The sequence below is a fragment of the Muntiacus reevesi genome, chromosome 2 (assembly GCF_963930625.1).
Source record: "Muntiacus reevesi chromosome 2, mMunRee1.1, whole genome shotgun sequence".
Taxonomy (NCBI): domain Eukaryota; kingdom Metazoa; phylum Chordata; class Mammalia; order Artiodactyla; family Cervidae; genus Muntiacus; species Muntiacus reevesi.
The window spans coordinates 122490934-122509638 of record NC_089250.1 but is presented as its reverse complement, the minus strand read 5'-3'; the positions used below and the strand labels follow the sequence as shown (position 1 = coordinate 122509638).

Sequence of the window (18705 nt, the reverse complement as noted above, 5' to 3'; positions counted from 1 at the left end):
TTTTCTTAGGCTTGGCCTTGTACTGCCTTTTCCGTTGTCTGTTCTCTGGAAATCAGCAGCAGTGCTTATTTATAGGTTCTCCTAGTGCCCTGTGAAGTAGTTTCAGATCACCAACTAGTTCTTCCTTACTGATCACAGTTAAGCCTCAGCTAGCCCTTCTTTTCCTTACTCTGAAGCGCTGAAATTTTCACCAGGCTAGAATTAATCAGAGGACGTGCTTTTAAGGTCTTTAAGCATCTACGCACGGGGTTGCCTCTTGCCCGTGTGTTTGGCCTCTGTGCTGGTTTGGTAATTGGTGTTGGAAAACACGTTCTTCCACTTGGGCCGCGTGTGCAATATTATCCTCGTGTTTTCCTCTACCTTCCCTCACACTTTCTCTGTTAGTCCTGCATAGTCAGGGCAGATTAATGACGTCTTAAATGCGTTGCTGTTCTTAGCCCCTTCCTGTGAGCTTTCTACTTGGAAGGCATTTATCTGTGTTACTGTGCTATTTCATTTCTGCCATTTTGTGAAATTCAAAGTGTCAGTTGCGTGCATACTGCAAAAAGCTATCCTATTATTTTGGAAGCAACTAGAATGTGAGGCTATTGACTTTTTTTTTCCTCTCTTACGACACTAGTGTCCATTTTAGTTATATAGGTGCAGAATTAGTCTGACTAAATGACTGTACCTCCCCAATAGCCTTGCTGTATCACTAATACTCTCAGATCTTTAGATGTTTCTTTTGTTATACATACATGGAGTCACTCTTCTGAAATATAAATGTTCATCCTATTTCGTATCTGAAAAGCATCATATAACTAAATTTATAACTTAGATTTTATTTAGCGAACACATTCTTTTCTCAGTCATACAATTATCCATACTTTTATATTGTTGATGCCTATCCCTAATTAAGTAATCAACATGTGAATCTGATACACAGTAATTTTGACCGAAAACTTGCTTTATGTTCCAAGAGGTTGTGCTGTTTTATGCTATGGCCATCATGTCTTTAGCACAGAAATAGTAATTATAAATAAAATTTATTTTTTCTTACATTGTCATTTTGGAGCTATGACATTTAGTATCTATAAATTTAGTTATATTGAAATTTCCACTGAATCTTTTCTAGAATTAAGTTCATATATCTTAGGAACTAGCAGAGAAATTTTCCCTTAGGGTATGCCGGGAGAGGAGCAAGTAGTTTTGATAATGAAATGAGACCTTACAGGAATATTTCTAGAGCAGCTATAATAATTCAAATGAGAATTGAATTGAAGAGGAGGGAAAAGAGAATCTTTTTTTTCTCTTGAACATCAGTGTTTTGGGTAATGATGGCAGCAGAAAGCTAAAGGACTGTTCTATTTTGTCTGTTTTTTTTTCTTTGTATTACTTTGAGCTATCTATTTTAATCTGGTTTGGAACCAAAGTAATGAAAATATGGTTTTTGTTTTCCTGGCAGGAGATGGAAGAAACTGAGACTGAAGGACAAAGAGCAGAGTTTGAGGCTTGAAGATGATTCTGAGGAAAGTGATGCTGAATTTGACGAAGGTTTTAAAATGCCGGGTTTTCTGTTCAAAAAACTTTTTAAGTATGTGCCATGTGTTCCTTCCTTTACATCTCTCATCAAGCCATTGTGTAGAAATTAATATTTTAGGAACTACGTAGTGGTTAACCTGTGGGCCCTTAAGGTACTTGCAGCAGTTTATTTTGAACACAGTTACCGTCAAATGAAATTTTAGCCACATGCTGTTCATTAAAATTAGATGATAATAAATTGACTAAAGTGTGCGTTCAGTGTGCTTATAAACTTACAAACCTATGTGGACCTGTCTCAGCCGACTAAAAACAACACTTTAAAAGCTATTTATATCAAGTTACATTGTTGTTGTTTTTAGCATTTTTAAGGGGCCAAACCTCTAATTTCTTAAATCAGATTAATTAAGAAGAATTGCTTATTAAAATCAATATTGCAGAGGTCTTATACTTCTGTGTTGAAATAAAAAAACTTTGTAGAGATTATTTTTTTGAATGTCTTGTATTATATCTAAGGGTATAATACTTTTGAGCTGACCAAATGTGTATCTAAGTATTTCCTGTGGATGTGATTCTTACATCAAAAGAGAAGATGTAGGCAAACACCTTCAGGACTGAGTTTCTACTTGAAACTATGTTTTATATGTGAAGTGGCCCAGGGTTGCAGATAAATGGATACCCTGTGGTAGATGCGTGTCCATAGCCTACAAGGTCCAGTACAGTCTCCGTGATGAATGTAAATACTGAGCCAGGGTTTCAGTCTCATCCCTCCTGGGATTTACTTAACAAGGTACTTTAGGAAAGCTTCCTTGATGCATATAGGAAGTTAAAGTGTTAAGTAGCTTCTTTCTGTCTCTTGTATCATCAGTTGGTAGTTGGGTGCAGGATGTAAACATCTTTCTTTGAGACACTTGGGTTTAATCTTCTTCATAGATTCAGCTGATAGCCATGCCTGAAACTTGGGCAAGATGTCTACTTGAAAAGAGCCTGCTTTTTATATTTCCTCTCAAAGAGCTTTTATTGTAATTTTAACTTTTCTCTTGAGGATGGAGGGGACAGAAGGAGTAGTCATTTTATCCTAATGAACATATAAGAAAGCTGAATCCTAAAGATGTGAAATATCTTGGTTGGGTTGCTATACTGGACAGAACTATAAAGAAGAACTGTAGGGAATCTTTATAAATTTTTGGAGATGTTTTATAGCCCGTAGAAGTGGCTACTTTGGCTGTTGTTTTTCCCAAATGAAAATTAACTATGGAAATATAAATAGAGATAATATTTATTGGCAACTCTTTTCATCTTCTCTAAAGTGATTTCTTACTAAGAAACAGGCCAAATAGTATCTGTGTTGTACTAGTGGAAGGAATACCCAGGTTACAGATTAACTTAATGAAGACAGGATACTTCTACATGAGTGTTAAGTGATTTGGCAAATACCCTCAAGAATGAAGTTGAATGTGCATTTTTGTCTAAATGTGGGACTTTCTAGCACGAAATTTCAGAGTTAATAGAACTAAACTTATTATTAAGAGTGTATCAGATTCAGTGTATTGACTGTTAGCCTTATTGTAGTTAGTGTAAATACATGTTGAAAAAAATTTTGTCTCAATTGCACATTCCTTGAAAATATTTATTTTCATTTTTCATCTCTCAGAAGCAGAATTTTCAATATTTCAAATGTTACAAAACTTCTCTTTCTTTTATTCCGCTATATGAAAAAAAATGTAATATCATTGGCAGAGTCTCCATTTTTCTTTCATGATTAAGTTTTAGCCAGACCAATTTAATGTTAAGCTGTAGATATATTTTTACTGTATTTACCACACTCTGTGGAATGAAATTAACAGGATATATTTGTACACAAAGGAGTCAGCAGATGCTGTTATCTATTTAAGTGCTATTTGCTGCACGATCCTGGTTAACTTTTGAAATTCTGTTTTGAAAATTTACTCAACAAATATATTTGACTCTGTGATTTAGCAATCAAGTGACAAAATTCAATCTTTTGACCTTACTTTTAGCCACACTAGTAAATGCAGTCTTAGGTTAATGTGACAGTGCCAAAGTACACCAATTATCTGTGGTTCTTTTGTGGTGCTTCAGTCTCATGGGGGAAGCAGAGTATAGTAATTTTGTTACTCTTTTACAGCAGTTTGTAAAAATCTTTAACTTTTCCTGAAGAGTAATTTTTATGTTTTCAAATGTTCTGAAAACTGAATTCCATAGCCTGCTTTCACTTAAAGTATGGAATTGTTTTACAGTGTTTTATTATTAAGGAAATTAAAGCAATAAAACCCGAGTCAGTTAGTGACACTACTGGAATCAGAGCCCAGGTCCCGGCAGTGCTCGTCCAGTGATACGTGCCTACCATCCAGTGTGCTGATGCAGCCCAAGGGCCTTCATAGGAAGAGGGATCTGTTCTTCGCCATCTTTGCACAATGTCCCCAGGTGTGGTTGGGGATTTCCATGTAGTGAGGTGATTTACAAGGCCTCCTAGTGGGTGTTTTTCCTTAAGTCATTTCTTTAGTGTTAATCAACTTCTTATACGCACAACCATATGCTGTTTGGATGCCCTTGGAAGTTATATCTGTAGATGAGGAGACATAGAGCACACTCTCTGCCTCTCATGGGTCACCTGGAATCCGGATGCCCTAACTCCCCCCGGATACCATGCTGGTCGCCCTTTGGTACTCCTTTCATTGTTTCTCGATTGTCCCTCTCTAGGTTCTTTCAGCTGATTGGCCCCAAACAGAGAGGGATTGGAGCCGTGTTGGGCGGAGACAGTGTCATGTGGTGGCAAAGCTTTGGAATGACCTCTGGGAGATTTTGGCCCCTGTTCTTCCCAGAGGAGTTGGCCTCCTAGTTTTGTACCTCAGTAAAAGGAGGCTGGTTGACTGGAATTTAGTGGATTGTGAATGTACGTCAGTTTTTTGGGGAACTTTTTGGACTACATTTTTTTCCACAGCTGATTTTCAAAATACTGGGGGAAAGTTAACGATGACATACTTACTGAGAGAAGAGTAAATAAAACTAGTTTCACAGGGACTGAAATCCATGAGATTTTAGGTAGAGATACCATGTACCAAAGACTAAACATTTGGGCAGTAAAACAACAAAATCGCCTTCTTTTAGGGTAGCCATCTCACTAGCCTTGGTAATTTCTTTGGGATGGGAAAAAAAATCTTTAGCTTTTCATTGTCTTTTAAGTGATTTTTCCTTTAGATTTTTAGACTTGGCATATAATCTTCATGCCATTCCGTAGTGTTAAATCTTTCTTTCATTCTCAGAAATGCGTTTTGCTTTTTTCTTTTTAAAGTTCACTTTTAGATTATTGCATTAAGCATATCATTGATGGGAAGGGGCAAATACCAACCCTCTTTTCTTTTTAGAGGGGAGTGTATTATTTCTATTTGACCTGTACTTATTTCAAATCAAGCTTAAAATTTATTTAAAATTTTAATAGCTCTGACCTTTGTATCTATGATAAAGTCACTGAATCAAGTTCTACTTTAAAATATTAAAACACCTTTTGTGTTTTTGAGCCTTTAAACTGTTTTTGTTTTTTTTTTTGCCTCTGCTAGTATTATGACAGACTCATCTGTTATGTACTAATTTTGTGATTAGCCCTATTCTTTAGACTTGTTTATGGCCTTAAAATTTAATTTTTCCTATAAAAAGATAATATGATTACCAAGTGACTTTTCAACAGTATATACTGTAAATTGTAGTCTTCTTTGTCTTGCTTTTTTATGCTGTTCAGATTGGAAAAGTAAATGTTAATGCATCTTTTCATAGAGAAATTATCAGAACTTTATATAACTAAAAAACATTTTGAGTTTTTTTTCAGGAAGATATTGAATAAAAGATAATAAGTTTATGCTTGTTTACCAGGCTATTTCTAATGTTGAAAAAGAAATGAAATAGTCCCTAATTACCCTATCTATCAGTTTAATTAGGAATGTGTTAATGTTCTGTAAAGAAAAATGTGTGATTTTATGCCTTAGGTAATCAAAAATGTATGACCTTATAAATATAATACTCATGTAAAACACACATCCGGCATGTTTCTCTGACTGGTACTAGAACCTCGCTAAATGATTAATTCATGAGTACTTTCTGTTATGATCTGTATTACCCACCATTTGCCATTTTCTTTTTCTTGTTGGTGTTTGTTGTTGTAGGTACCAGCAGACAGGTGTTAGGTGGCTGTGGGAATTGCACTGCCAGCAGGCAGGAGGGATTCTGGGAGACGAAATGGGATTGGGCAAGACCATCCAGATAATTGCCTTCTTGGCAGGTCTGAGTTACAGCAAGATCAGGACTCGTGGTTCAAATTACAGGCAAGTGCTCCTCTGCAGACTGTCAGTCTGTGGAGCTCAATTAATATTTCATCAGATGTATTGCTGTGGAGGAGGGTCTTGTGAATTATTGATGACATTTCAATTACAATATTCCTTTAATTCTTTTAGTGGGGGACATCAAAGGAAAATTTTTACGAGACAATGGAGCTGTAGGGCAGGAGAAATTAAACATGTAACACTTTTAATGAATTCCAGGCATTGATGCTTCATTTTGCAGATGAGCCCCACTAGATATTTTGGGTCAATACAGTGTCTAAGGTTAGCTTCTACAAATGGATTGTTTACAAACTCAATTATGTTAATATCAATAGTTTACACAATATGGAATTTTAAATTAGATGTAATACCTTTAGTTCCATTTATTAAATTTTACATTAAAATATTTGTTCTGGCAGGAGACCAGGTGAGCATTACAGTAAGTACAAAGTCTATTCATGGGGAAAGTTGAATCTTTGGAGGATTTCTTTTATAATCATTACACGTGATAGCATTTGTAGATAGTGCTTTTTTTTTTTTTAATGACATTAACATACTTGTCTGCTCACTATGCTTTCTCCCTACTCTCCCAGTCTTTAAGAATTTTATATAAATTTGAAAGTCAAAGTCTAAATGATAGAAATATAAAGTGATAGAAAACTATTTTTTGGTTGTAATCTTTATTTTCTTTAGGAATTCAAATTATTAAAACTTTAATCTTCTGAAAGAATAAACATTTAAGCTATGTTTGTTCTTTGTGGTAGGACTGAAATAGTTTATCTTGAAATTCAATGAGCATTTCCGTATTTAAGCCAGAAGTTGACTTTTTATGTAAATCAGTAATGGTAGATGACTTATGTAAATCAGTTAGTGCTAGATGAATTATGTGGAATATTTAATTTTAAACCCAGATAATCCAGCAGCTCCTTGGATTCTGATAGGCTTTACCTGATGAGTAACAGCAAGATATTTACCAGACACTTACGTCCTAGAAGCCCCAGGCAGTCACAGAATGTGATTTGACAACCCCTTTAAAAGAGTGTTAGTGTGCCTGAAGTCAGCCACAGCAGAAAGTGACTGTTTTCACGCTGGTTCATCATGAGAAATGTTTAGTGGAATGTTGTGTGTGTGGTGGATTAAGTTACTTCAGTCGTGTCCGATTCTTTGCAATCGTATGAACTGTAGCCCGCCAGGCTCCTCTGTCCATGGGATTCTCCAGGCAAGAATATTGGAGTGGGTCAAATACAAACCATAACATGTTAAGTAAAGAACTTTTTATTTTAATCTTCAGAGTTTTTTGCTCTGTTTTTATTCCTTACTCTTCTCATTAATTTAGCAGATCAGCACATCCCATGAGCAGTACTTAAAGTTTTAGGATATTTTAGAAATACTTACACAGTTGTAGGAAGGGAAAAATATATTGGGAGATTTTTAAATATTAAATGTTTTGTTGTTACTACAATAAAGTGTTGAAGCAGAGTTTTTTTCTTCCGATATTGAGATTTTACTACATTTCATGTGAAAACATTCCATCCCAATGGAAAAGTCAAAGTTGAAAAAGGGCATTTATTGTTTTCTTACCTAGGTATATCATTAATTTACCATTTGTAAAATGCTTTCTCTGTTCTAAACAAGCTGTTTGGTTGGCTTGCCTCTGCATTTCTCGTTTGTTTTGGTTTGCTTTTGATAACTAGAATGCCCCAAGCTGCCCTAGATAGTTTCTAAGACTATCTTTCTTTCCTTAAATGATTTCTGGGATTTTCTTATTTCCCATCTCTTTTCTTCCCTTCCTTTCCTATTATCATGAAACTTGTGTGGGGTCTAATACGCTGGGCCTGGGAAACCTAAAATCATCCCTGCAGTGTAGTTTTGATCGAAAAATTAAAACATGTTCTCTTGAGTGGTGACAATCCAACTAGGAGTGAACTGTGGGCTAATAATGAGCAGCAGCTGTAATCAATTAACTATCAATGTGCATCTCCTTTTTTCCATAATGAAATAGTGTGGCATGTTGGATTATAGCCCAGATCATCTTTATTAAGATAGTATTGGTAGAAGTGGCTTCCCAGAATGAAGTTATATGTCAGCCAAACGACTGGTCTCTGTGAATAGAGGTGTTCAGAGGAGCTTGGGCTCTTCTCTGTGCCTGTACCAGGGCAAACTGTATCACATTTTTCTCACAGTTTTATAGCATGTCCTCCTCTGAAATTAGGTGAACTTGGAGACTTCCTCTAGGTTTATGTCCTAAAGAGACATAGTCGGGTATATAGTCAAACCAAGTTCTGCATGAGCCAGCATTGCTTCATGGGCTGTGTAAATTTCCTCTGAACTCTTGCAAGCTGTAGATTTGGGGGCTTTTATTTGAATGGTCTTAGTATTGTAATTTTAAGGTCAATGATCCTGAAACCATGGATGTCTCTGGGATACGAAGAAGGAACTTAATGGTAAAAAGAAGTTTTCTATTTTTGTTTCTTAAATGTGTTTTATATGTAATGTCTTTTAAAAAGAAGGAAAAGCATACTTACATGTGGTTAATAAAAATCTATACTGGTTGTTTTCCCAGTTCCTAATGTATACACTATATACTTTTCTCTTTGCCATTCATATTATAATGATAGGCCCCTGAACTTTATGATGGAGAAGAAATAAATGGTTAACCTTTCAAACTTCAGTTAATACTGTGAAGTCTTGGATACCATTTAGGAAATTCCTAATTACAAATAAATGGCCTGAAAAAGTTAGTAAACTTTCAAAGGTAAATATTTTTACTTTGTAATTCCTGATAAGTTCAAGGCTATAAGTGGCAGATTTCTATCCTGCAGGTTCAAATATTTGACCACGGAGGTATTGTCTTGTAAACTTATTAGGTAATCAATGATAATCAAAGATGAAAGAAACTGTAGCTAGTTTGGTAATTGGTACTAATTGCTTTATTACATTTAGCCCTTTCTTAAGATCATCTCACTGGTATTGAGGATTGGAGAAGGGTGGTACATTTGATGTGATTGTTAATGGATGTGATTGCCCCTTTTGAGGTTCTGGAGCAGTCTAGGTCTGCTCCTGGATTCCCACTCTGTGTGAAAACCTCCATAGTTTCCTAAGAGAATGGTAGAAATTGAAGGGCATAATAATGCCAGACAGATGTTAAGCCAGAATAAAATTTTGGCCTTAAATAATATTGTAGCAGTTGACAGCGACCATGTTATAAAAGGAGTATGACCTTTTATATGACCTCAAAATGCTGTATGACCTGCAAAAAACATATGTGTGTATTTGTGCTTATTTGAAAGTGAGTTTGTTTTTAAATATTTTAGACAGTATGTGCATATTGATAGCTCTCTGATTGCTCTTGGAGGATATAAGAAGTTGCTGTGTTTAATCTTTTTAGGGAGTATTGTCACAGAAGGGGCCAGGGCTGAGCTGTACTCTTCCCAAGGAGTTTGAGGGGACCTGCCCTTGGGGGGACACTGAGACATTGCTGGGAATTCTTCAGGAGCTGTCAGCTCCTGGCTTCTTGTGATCTGAGCCCATTCTCTGGAGCAGAGGCGCAGGGGCAGTAACTAGCTGAAGGTTGGGAGGATTTAGAAATGGGTGGCGGTATTTTGTTACATTGGAGTAAAAGGGTCAGTCTTATTTAGGTTGTAGCTTGTTTTTCTACAGAATGACAAAGTATTTTTCAGTTGTGCAGATAAATTTTTACTATTTCCAGTGCTGTGTGGTTTAGTTTACAAAAAAAATTTTAAGTTTGAGAATCATTTATTGAACTGTAGCCAAAAAAAAAAAAAAAGTCAACCATGATCTCCAACTCAAAAATAATCTCTTTTAATGTTTCAATATAATTTTCTTTCAACCTTTTAAAAGAAGTTTTCATTAAAAAAGCCAATATTCTTTCATTGCCTTCTGTGATCTAGACATTGAGATCATTTAAAGAAGAAGCTACCCCTGTACTGTGAAGGAGCTTGAAAGGATGTCCTGCACACACACACACACACACACACACACACACACACAGAGCTTAGAAAGGATGTCCTGCACACACATGCACGTACGCGCGTGTGCGTGCACACACACACACACACACACACACACACACACAAAGGGTGATATATATTATGACAGGGTTAATGTGGAGTCCTGACTAGTGTGGATGCACCAGGGAAGGGTCCTGAACCTACCTGGAGAGAAAGGACAGGAAGGGAGGAAGTTGAGGGCTGACGGGCAGGTTGAGGGTGGTTGGAATAAGGGAAAGAAGGGACAAGGTGAAGGCTGAGAGGTCAGAGGAGTGTCTACACTTGGTAAGAAAAGAGTGCTGGCAGGGAGGGGTGCTGAACTGTGAGGGGCCGGTCAGGATGAGGGCTCTGGAGAGAGGTGATGCTGAAGAGGTGGCCTGAGGTCAGATCCTCGTGGTCTCATCCAGCAGGGTGAGGTGTTTGGACTGTCTCAAGAGTAAGGGACAAACATGAACAGGCTCTTAAGCAAAGGGATGAGGCATTCTGATTGTGCTTTCTTAAAAAGGTGGTGCTAGAAAGTGCAGTATCCTGGGTAAGAGATGATAGTGGCCAGAAGGGGAGTGTTAACAGTGGAGAGACAGAGTGACCCAGAGAGAAAGTGTATGTGATATGAACTCTATCGGTTGGATGCAGTGAAGAACAGGAGTGGGCAGAGGCCTGGGTTTCCCCTGAGGGTACCTGGAAAATGGGTGACAGTTCTTTCCATTGGATTAGGAAACCTCAGAGAGGGGACAGTTCAGGGGAGGATAACGTGTGGTACTGTGGGGACACCTGAGTGGAGAGACCAGCCGGTAGTTGGACATCCAGGCAAATGGTACTTTGGAGCTCAGGAAAGAGACTGGGGCTGGAGACCTAGATTCATGTTACCAGTGTGAACAGAGTGATTGAAACTGAGGGTTAGTGAGATGGTAGCATGGGGAAAGTGTGTGCAGTGGATAGCTTCAGATGGTCAGAATCCTTGTGGGCAGAAATAGGCAGGGGACAGAGCATGACAGTTTAAAAATCGCCAGTGACTCTGCTGCAGAGTGAGAGGTAGGCGATGTAGGCTCCAATGTCCTCTGTCTGTCTCGGCTCCTGGTTGCCTCTGGTGGCTGAGTGTGAGTCTGGTGCCTTGAAGAGATTCCCTTGGCCAGTTTGACTTTGGCTTGGGTTTCATGTTCTGCGCCGACTGACACCCGTCTCTCAGCAGGACTGTAGGTGAAGTAGTAGAAGCGTTGATGTGGTGGGGGTCTGGACTCAGACATGGTTCCATGTGGACAGATAGGAAGGCGGGCAGAAGGGTACTGGTTCAGTCAGGTGCCTGTGGTGTCGTATGGATCAGGATAGTTTGACTGCCAGTAAAAAAAATCCTGACTTCACTTTGGGTTAAGTGTTTACATAACATGTGATACATCTAGGAACCTACCAAGGAGGTAGATTGTAGACCCAGCGTGATCAGAAGCAGCCCAGTGGTCTCCTCGGGGGCCCAGGTTCTCCTGAGGCCAATTCTTTTTGTGGTCATAAGATCTCTCTGCACAGTAACTCAACTGCTAGTGGCTGCTGGGCTCTTCTTTCCTTGTTCACAGGCAGCAGGAGAGACCGAGAGATGACACTATCCCTGACCTAGAGCATAAGTGCTTCCTTACCATGAGCCAGCCAGTCTTCCCGGGCCCCTCAGTGGACTGGTGAGCATCTCTAGGGGAGTGCTGCGTGCTAACAGGCTGCAGATGAACTGTTTCTGGCGCCTTCCCTCTTTGCCGTAACCAGACAGTGTTCAGAGTCCCATCAAGTACATGTCTGGGAAGGAAGAGGGGACACCTGCACACAGTCGTTCTGTCTGAAAGGAAAAGGGGGAGAGATGGATATTGACATAGCGGCCATGACCAGGTTTCTGGCTCCCTGTATGTAAATGAATTGGGATGATTCCATACATTATATGGTTTTTAGAAAGACCTCGAAACATTTCCCAGGTTTTACATATTCTTCAAAGATGATTTTAATGGTTATATGATATATTCTGTCTTAACAAATCCTAATAGTATTTACTATATACTGTTCTAAGCACTTTATTGATTTAAACTTCATGTAACTGGCTGTTGTTCCCATTTTAAGATGAGAAACTGAAGTTCCATTAGTGTGTGCAGAGCTGGGGTTCAGACCTAGGCAGTGCTCCTAGCTACTTGCCTGTGCAGTAGTAAAGAAATAGGATGGTTTATTTAGCCTGTCTCTTTATTTACAGATGTTCAGGTAGCACCCACTTTTTCTGCAGTACAAAGAATGCTACAGTGTGTTTCTTGGTACACGAATGTTTGTCTTGGGATTGTTTGGTCAACATGCAACTCTTGTTAAGGCTCTTGCTATGTAACGCTCAGCTGCTTTCCACGAAAACTGTGACGCTTGAACTCCGTTGACTGGGGCTTTCTGGGAGAAATGGTCACTGGTGCTCACCCACTGGTTTTGTATCACATGGAGAAGTGATGTAGTGCAAAAGCAGGCTGCAGCTTTCAGAAGACTGACTTGAGGTGCTGCTCCATCTCCTGGTAACCGTGGCACCTTGGGCACACCAACCTTCAGCAGCCTGGACACTGCAGGATTCTTATCCTCCTGGCTTCCCGGGGCTGTGAGACTCAGTGAAATCCTGTGGGTGAAAACTGTAAAGCTTCAAACTGATTGAATATATTCTTATGTTCACCTAGGTTGATGTATACCGTATATGCCTTCACTAATGTGAAATAGAAGAAGAGAGAAAAATTTCCTTGTTAGGTAGTTTTTGTTTGATTTACTTTACTGTAGATGATGTTTTTAACATATTAGCTGGTGGTTCCTCTTAATACATGCATCCACTCATTGATGAATGGGGTTGTAGGGATTTCACTAGATGGGTTTATCCTCAGTAGGATTTTCTTTTTTGAGCTGTAAAGTTTTGTTTGTTTCTTTTTTCATGTTTTGGCAGTTAATCATCCGTATACCGTCATTCATGGTTGTCTTTTCCTCTTGGACATTTTGGGTGCAGGTTCGAGGGGTTGGGTCCGACCATAATTGTCTGTCCAACAACGGTGATGCATCAGTGGGTGAAGGAATTTCACACGTGGTGGCCTCCATTCAGAGTGGCAATTCTGCATGAAACGGGGTCCTTTACCCACAAAAAGGTAACATTACAATATTTCAATACCTTTTTGCTTGTTTTTGTTTTAAAACCTTCCATTTTACATGATTGTTTTTGCTTTGATCCATTTATCTCTCAGATGTATGTTCTGATATTTCTTTCATGCATTTATTGTTCGATTCAATTTAGAACTCTGTATTTTCAGAACAGTTATGAATGTAGGCTTTATCATTCTAACAGCCCATGGTGATGACAAGACATGTTCTTGTCCAGTGAAACACAAGCCTGATACCCTGAGTGGGACCAGAAATCAAGGGCCTTATGCAACAGTTAACTGGCTGGATTTGAGGCATTACTGGCTTTAAACAGTTTTAGGAAAGTAGGTACAAAATGTAATTAGTATTTTAATCAGTAAAGGCATTTGTTAACATGCTTTTAAAATGTGTTTTTAATGAACAAAAGAACAGCCTGCCATTTTGAGATTTTTGTTATTTGTATTATTGCCTTTTAGTTAATTAAGTTGCTTTTTGTTGTCTGAATCCTTAATTGCCATTTAAGTATAATCACTGTTCTTTGAAGGTGGCATTTCTTCACTTACTTGTTGTTTTAGCCACATCATCAAAAAGGAAGTTTATCATCTGTTCTTCTATGGGTAGCATAGATAGCTTGTATTATGCTTTTTTAATTCTTAATTCTGTCTATCATCTAGACTGTAAGTTCTGCAGAGTGGAGACTATGTCTTCATCATTTTTGTATCCCAAGTGCCCCTATAGCTGAATAGATGATAATCACACATTTTCACTGGGTTTGCAGGTTACTCTGTAGATGAGCAGTGGCAGTTTGTTATGAGTTCTTCTCTGCTGATTTTCATGGCTCTTTTGTGAGGTCTTCGTGCCCCCATGATAGCAGTGCCAGCTGAGAGGGCTGGTGAATGTTTGCCTTGCTGAGTTAAGTACATGTGAGCCACTAAGCTCCAGTGTCTTTGTAATTCTGCCAAGACCCCCTTTCCTCCAAATTCCCATTTGTTCATGATCATGAGTAAGCAGAGCTTTTGATAGAAGTGAAACAGGAGTATCTATAATTTGGTAGCTCAGGTTTGGTGAGGTGTAATCTTGCTTTTACTAGCTGTTGTTGAAACCAGCTGACTTTGCCCTGAATTTTAAACGATAAATGGAAAACAAGTGAGTTGAAATAATTAGTGAAGTGAGGTAAATGCTGCAGTTTTTTAAAAGTGTTATTTTAGCAGTGTTTTTTTTATTTTATGAAAATAAATTTCAATCATTTTTCTAGTCAAGCTAACTTGTAACTATCCTGTTATCACCCTTGTAAATTATTTTTGATTCCTTTTTTCACTTCTTTGTCTTTTGACATTTCTTAATGCTTTGTATTGCAGAATCCTGTACTAGAATTCATTAGTTGATGGCATATCTTTAAAAAGCACATTTTTCACAGGTTCCTCTTTATCCTTTTATGTTCTTCTGTGCTTTTTCTGTTACACCTTCACCATATCATGGCCCACTTGTATTTCCACTGTTAGCCTGAAAAGCAGCCTTCATGCAAATGAAATACATTGACTAATGAATGGAAATAGAATTGACGTTGGTCAGTGCCTCTGTTGATGAGTCTTGCTTCCTTAACTTGCTTGGAGGGCAAACAAAACCTTAAAGAACAGATTATTCACTTTTTTTTTTTTTTACAGTGATCTGCACCTTCTGAGATGTCTGGTTATGCACACATACATGCATACATATAATTGTTCATAGTTTTTCTAGTACTTAATGGTTTACTGAGGACTTTAATTTGAAAGTTTCTTACTTAAGTTTTGAGGAAAAGTAAGGAGGCTTGTGTTTTTACCCTGACCCTTAACTCTGTACAGTTCCTTTTCTGTTATATAGTATCTCATATATCTCTAAAGATGTAAGCTGTTATGCAAAAGATTGAAAAGGTGGTCTTCTGTATCTTTCAAACCATACTATCTACTTAGAAACACTGTTTATTATTAATATTAGTATCAGTTTATTACTTGTGATGATAGCATATTGAAAATGTGTTAATTCCTCTGCACAGGCCTTGTTTCCATTTCTGGAAACAAAATTCTTATTTCTGAACATTTCTGAGATCAGAACTCTGGCTTCTGGATTGAGTAGCATCTGATCCCTCTGCTTCTTCCTTTTGTATTTGTTTTGTGTGTACAGATCCTTGTTACCACCCATGCATACTTGTTGGCTTACAGGTGTATGTTAGATTGCAACAGAGTTTACTTTTCTTAATCACACTTCAAATATCCTGCAAGTGCTGTTCTGTCCTCTAAGCCAGCATTTGCTGTCCTCTAAGCCAGCATTTGCTGTCTAACTTCCTTTCCATCCTGTAGGCTGAAATTTCTCTTTTCCATGGGGAAACATTCTGTGCCCACTGGCTGTCCTGTCTAAATAAAATGGCAGCACTCTGGGATAGGGACAGTCAGTACTGGAGAAAATAGGGAAGGGAAGAATTTCTCTTTGGGAAGCTTAACAGTGTAATAATGCCAGAATTATTATTCATATTCAGTAGATTATTATTATTTTTCTAAAGATTTGTTGTAACTGGCAGATGTTAAACTTTGAAAATTTTTAAAGTTTTTCATTTAGAGAATAGATATCAAATGATCAAATAATTTCTAACGGAGCTTATTTATCATTTTTCTTCCCTAAATTGCCTTTTAGCTTCACACTTCTCTCATTATGTGATCCTATATTATCTTTGTTAATATTCTCTTTGGTTGACAGCATAATTTTGAGTTATGAAATGCATACTCAGCAACCATGCAAAAAAAAATATGTGGCCAATATTTTCAATCAAATGATCAAATCAGATAAGAACATTTTCAAGCTCTGAATCTCCTTTAATGGTCAGTTGAAATCTCATTTACTAGGAATCTAGGATTTTCCTTTTCTCATTATGTTTTATGATCCCTTTTTCTAATGGAGAGAAACTTGATACATAAGTTGATTAATCTTTATTTGTTGAATAACTGTAAATACAATATTGTAGGTATGTGATGTTATTTGGGTTGCCAAAAATGGATATGATGTTTCTAACTGGCCTTGGAAAACTAACCATTTTCTTGGGGAAAGAAAATACATGAAAAGATAATAAAAGAAGACAGTTTTATAATACTTATCTCATAACTCACACCTGGTAGTGGCATCTTTAGCACTATGTTGTAAAGTTTATTTAATTATTAAGGACCCTTTTTTCAATTTGTTGAAAGTTGTCTAGTGAGAAATGTCTTGCTTATATTCTGAAAAGTTGTCACTTTAAAGCTCTCTCACCTTTCTCTGTTTTGTAGGCCATGGTAATACTGTGGAATAGTTTTGATATTAATAATTCAAAGAGATTCATCATTTTGATCCATTCATGATATTTAGAGCCATAGGATTAGGAAATGGAGCAGTGACATAAAGATTTAAAGGCATAGATTTTATAATGACCAGGCCAGGGCTTGAATCTTGGATCTGCCATTTTATAGCTTTGTGACCTGGGGCCAGTTGCTCAGCTTCTCTGAGCCTTGTTTGGACTCCTGAAAATGGGTATTTTTTTTTTTTAGTAATTTTTTGAGAATTTGTTGGGTTCATATGGGTGCACAATAAACTTAGCTCCCCAGCATATAATGTTTACTCAGGTAATTCCTACTATTGAAAACAAAGAATATGGTAGGCCTCTTCATCTCAGTACTTGAGAAAAGACATTTGATATTTCTGATTGATTCAATGTAATTATACTTGAGATAGAAACTTCACACTCGCTTTATAAAAAATATTCACAGTCCTTCCCATGTAGACCTTTTCCACCTTGTGTCTAGGTACATTGGCTCCAAATGGATACAGTGAAATAGAATTTTAAAATTCTTTTTTGGGAAAGGCAGGGTGTGACCAGAGAACAGACCACAGGATGCGGCCATCTGGCATGACTGCCATCACATGTTCTTTAAAAAGGCCCGTTTTCTGAAACGCTAGCATGAAAAGACTTGGCTTTTTAAAAAGCTGGGAGTCAAGAAAAAACATAACAAAGTAGAAAAGGACCACATGGTCCCTCAAGCATCCTAACTATTTCAGATCCACTCCAAGTACACAAATTATAACACAGAGTGATGTTAGTTCCTATTAACTTTCAAGACGGCGTATACACCTGATACAAGGCATGATAGATGCTACGCTTGTTCTGTAAGGGATATTGTAAAATTATGTTGCCGGGGCCCTTTTTTTCTTCATTGTCAGCACAAATCCTTGTTTATTAAAGATTTAGCTTGAAGGAAATTTTAATTAATTACAGGTGCAGTAAATTCTGCCTGGGAAGCTGCCGGGCTGTGTTTCCTGTGAATGGCCTTCATGTGCCTGTGCTCCTCTTGGCTCTCCCCGCTGCCTGACAGTGTGATTTATGGCTGTTGTTTTCCACCAGTCCACTGTTTGCCCTCTAGGAGGGATTGGTCTCTTGAGCCCCCATAATAACAGCAGCACTTTCACAGACATCTTTTAATGACAACAGCACTGCATTCAGTAAGTCAGGCTAATTGCAGATGTACACCCTATTAATTGCAAAAACTCGGAGAGGTTACATATTTTACAAGCTTTTAATTTGGAAACCGCCCGAGATGATTTGTCTTAAGTGTTTGGATAGAGACCTCCATAATATTCAACAATTCACCATTATTGAAACTCCGGTCTAGGCAGCTACAGAATTCTGAGATGAGTCAGGTGAAAACAAATAGTCTTGGATGTGTTTTTACCCAGTGGCTGTTAAGTGGAGGTTATATTTTCAAATGCAGATGTTCAGCAAATTTCTTACTCTTTTTATAAAAGCATCTTTGATTCTTACTTATCATCGTACATCTTTCTGAATATGGTAGAAAATTTGTATTTCCATAGCTATAGCTTAAATTGCAGAATTTTCAAATAAACTTCATTTCTTAGACATGCCCATGAAGCTAAGTATCACTCCGGTGGTGCGTAACTGGGAGGTTTGGCGTCCCATTTGTTTAAGTGTGGTAGAGGGGTGTCCAGAATCCAGTTCAGGGGTGGTGTTGCTTGGAGTGTAGTGGAATGAAGGTGGTGAGTTGGTGAATTCAGCAGCTTGGAGTTCCAGGGTCATGCACAAGTGGACCCACATGGGCAGGGTTTGCTGTGATGCAGTGGACACTTTACAAACGTGAGTGGTAATTTCACTTCTGCTCTATATCAGGCCCCAAACAGTTGTTGTTTTCGTCTCCCATTTCTCTCTGTGCACACAGCCCCACCTGGAACTCAGGGTGCAGGACGTGGCCGTGTGTCCATTTGCTGTTGTCCCTCACCCCGCCTGCTCCAGTGATTTCTAGCAGCCACTGCTCTCCCGGGAGGAGGGGGAGATGGGGTTAGAGTTGTGATGGCTGCCTGCTCAGAATTCCAGTGGAAAATTAAGATGCAGAGGACTGTTGCAATCACCTCTGGCTTCTGAAAATCTCAGCACTGGTGGGATGAGTGCAAGGTGGGGCAGTGTATCTCTGGACAGCTTGCGTGTCTTCGCTGGACACTCGCTGTCATGGTGGGACCCGAGGCCATGGATAGCATTGTGGTCAGGGAGAAGTGGGTGGAGTCGAGGCAGTGCATTCATCATAAGGTACCCAAAAAATAGTCAGGAAATGGCTACCTCTTTGCAGTTTTGTGCAGGCACTGAAACTCGTGAATAGGGAGAAGGTACAGTGGGTGTCATATTAATGATACAGCTCTCACTTGTCAAACCT

General features: G+C 38.3%; 1 protein-coding gene across 1 annotated transcript in view; it reads left to right on the top strand.

The window, feature by feature from the left end:
- The window catches only part of ERCC6 (ERCC excision repair 6, chromatin remodeling factor), a 69615-nt gene that overhangs the window by 29233 nt on the left and 21677 nt on the right, over window positions 1–18705 (top strand). Inside the window, 3 exon segments of the mRNA XM_065922770.1 lie at window positions 1445–1573; window positions 5700–5858; window positions 12858–12993. Of these exon segments, the coding sequence (XP_065778842.1) occupies window positions 1445–1573; window positions 5700–5858; window positions 12858–12993 (424 nt within the window).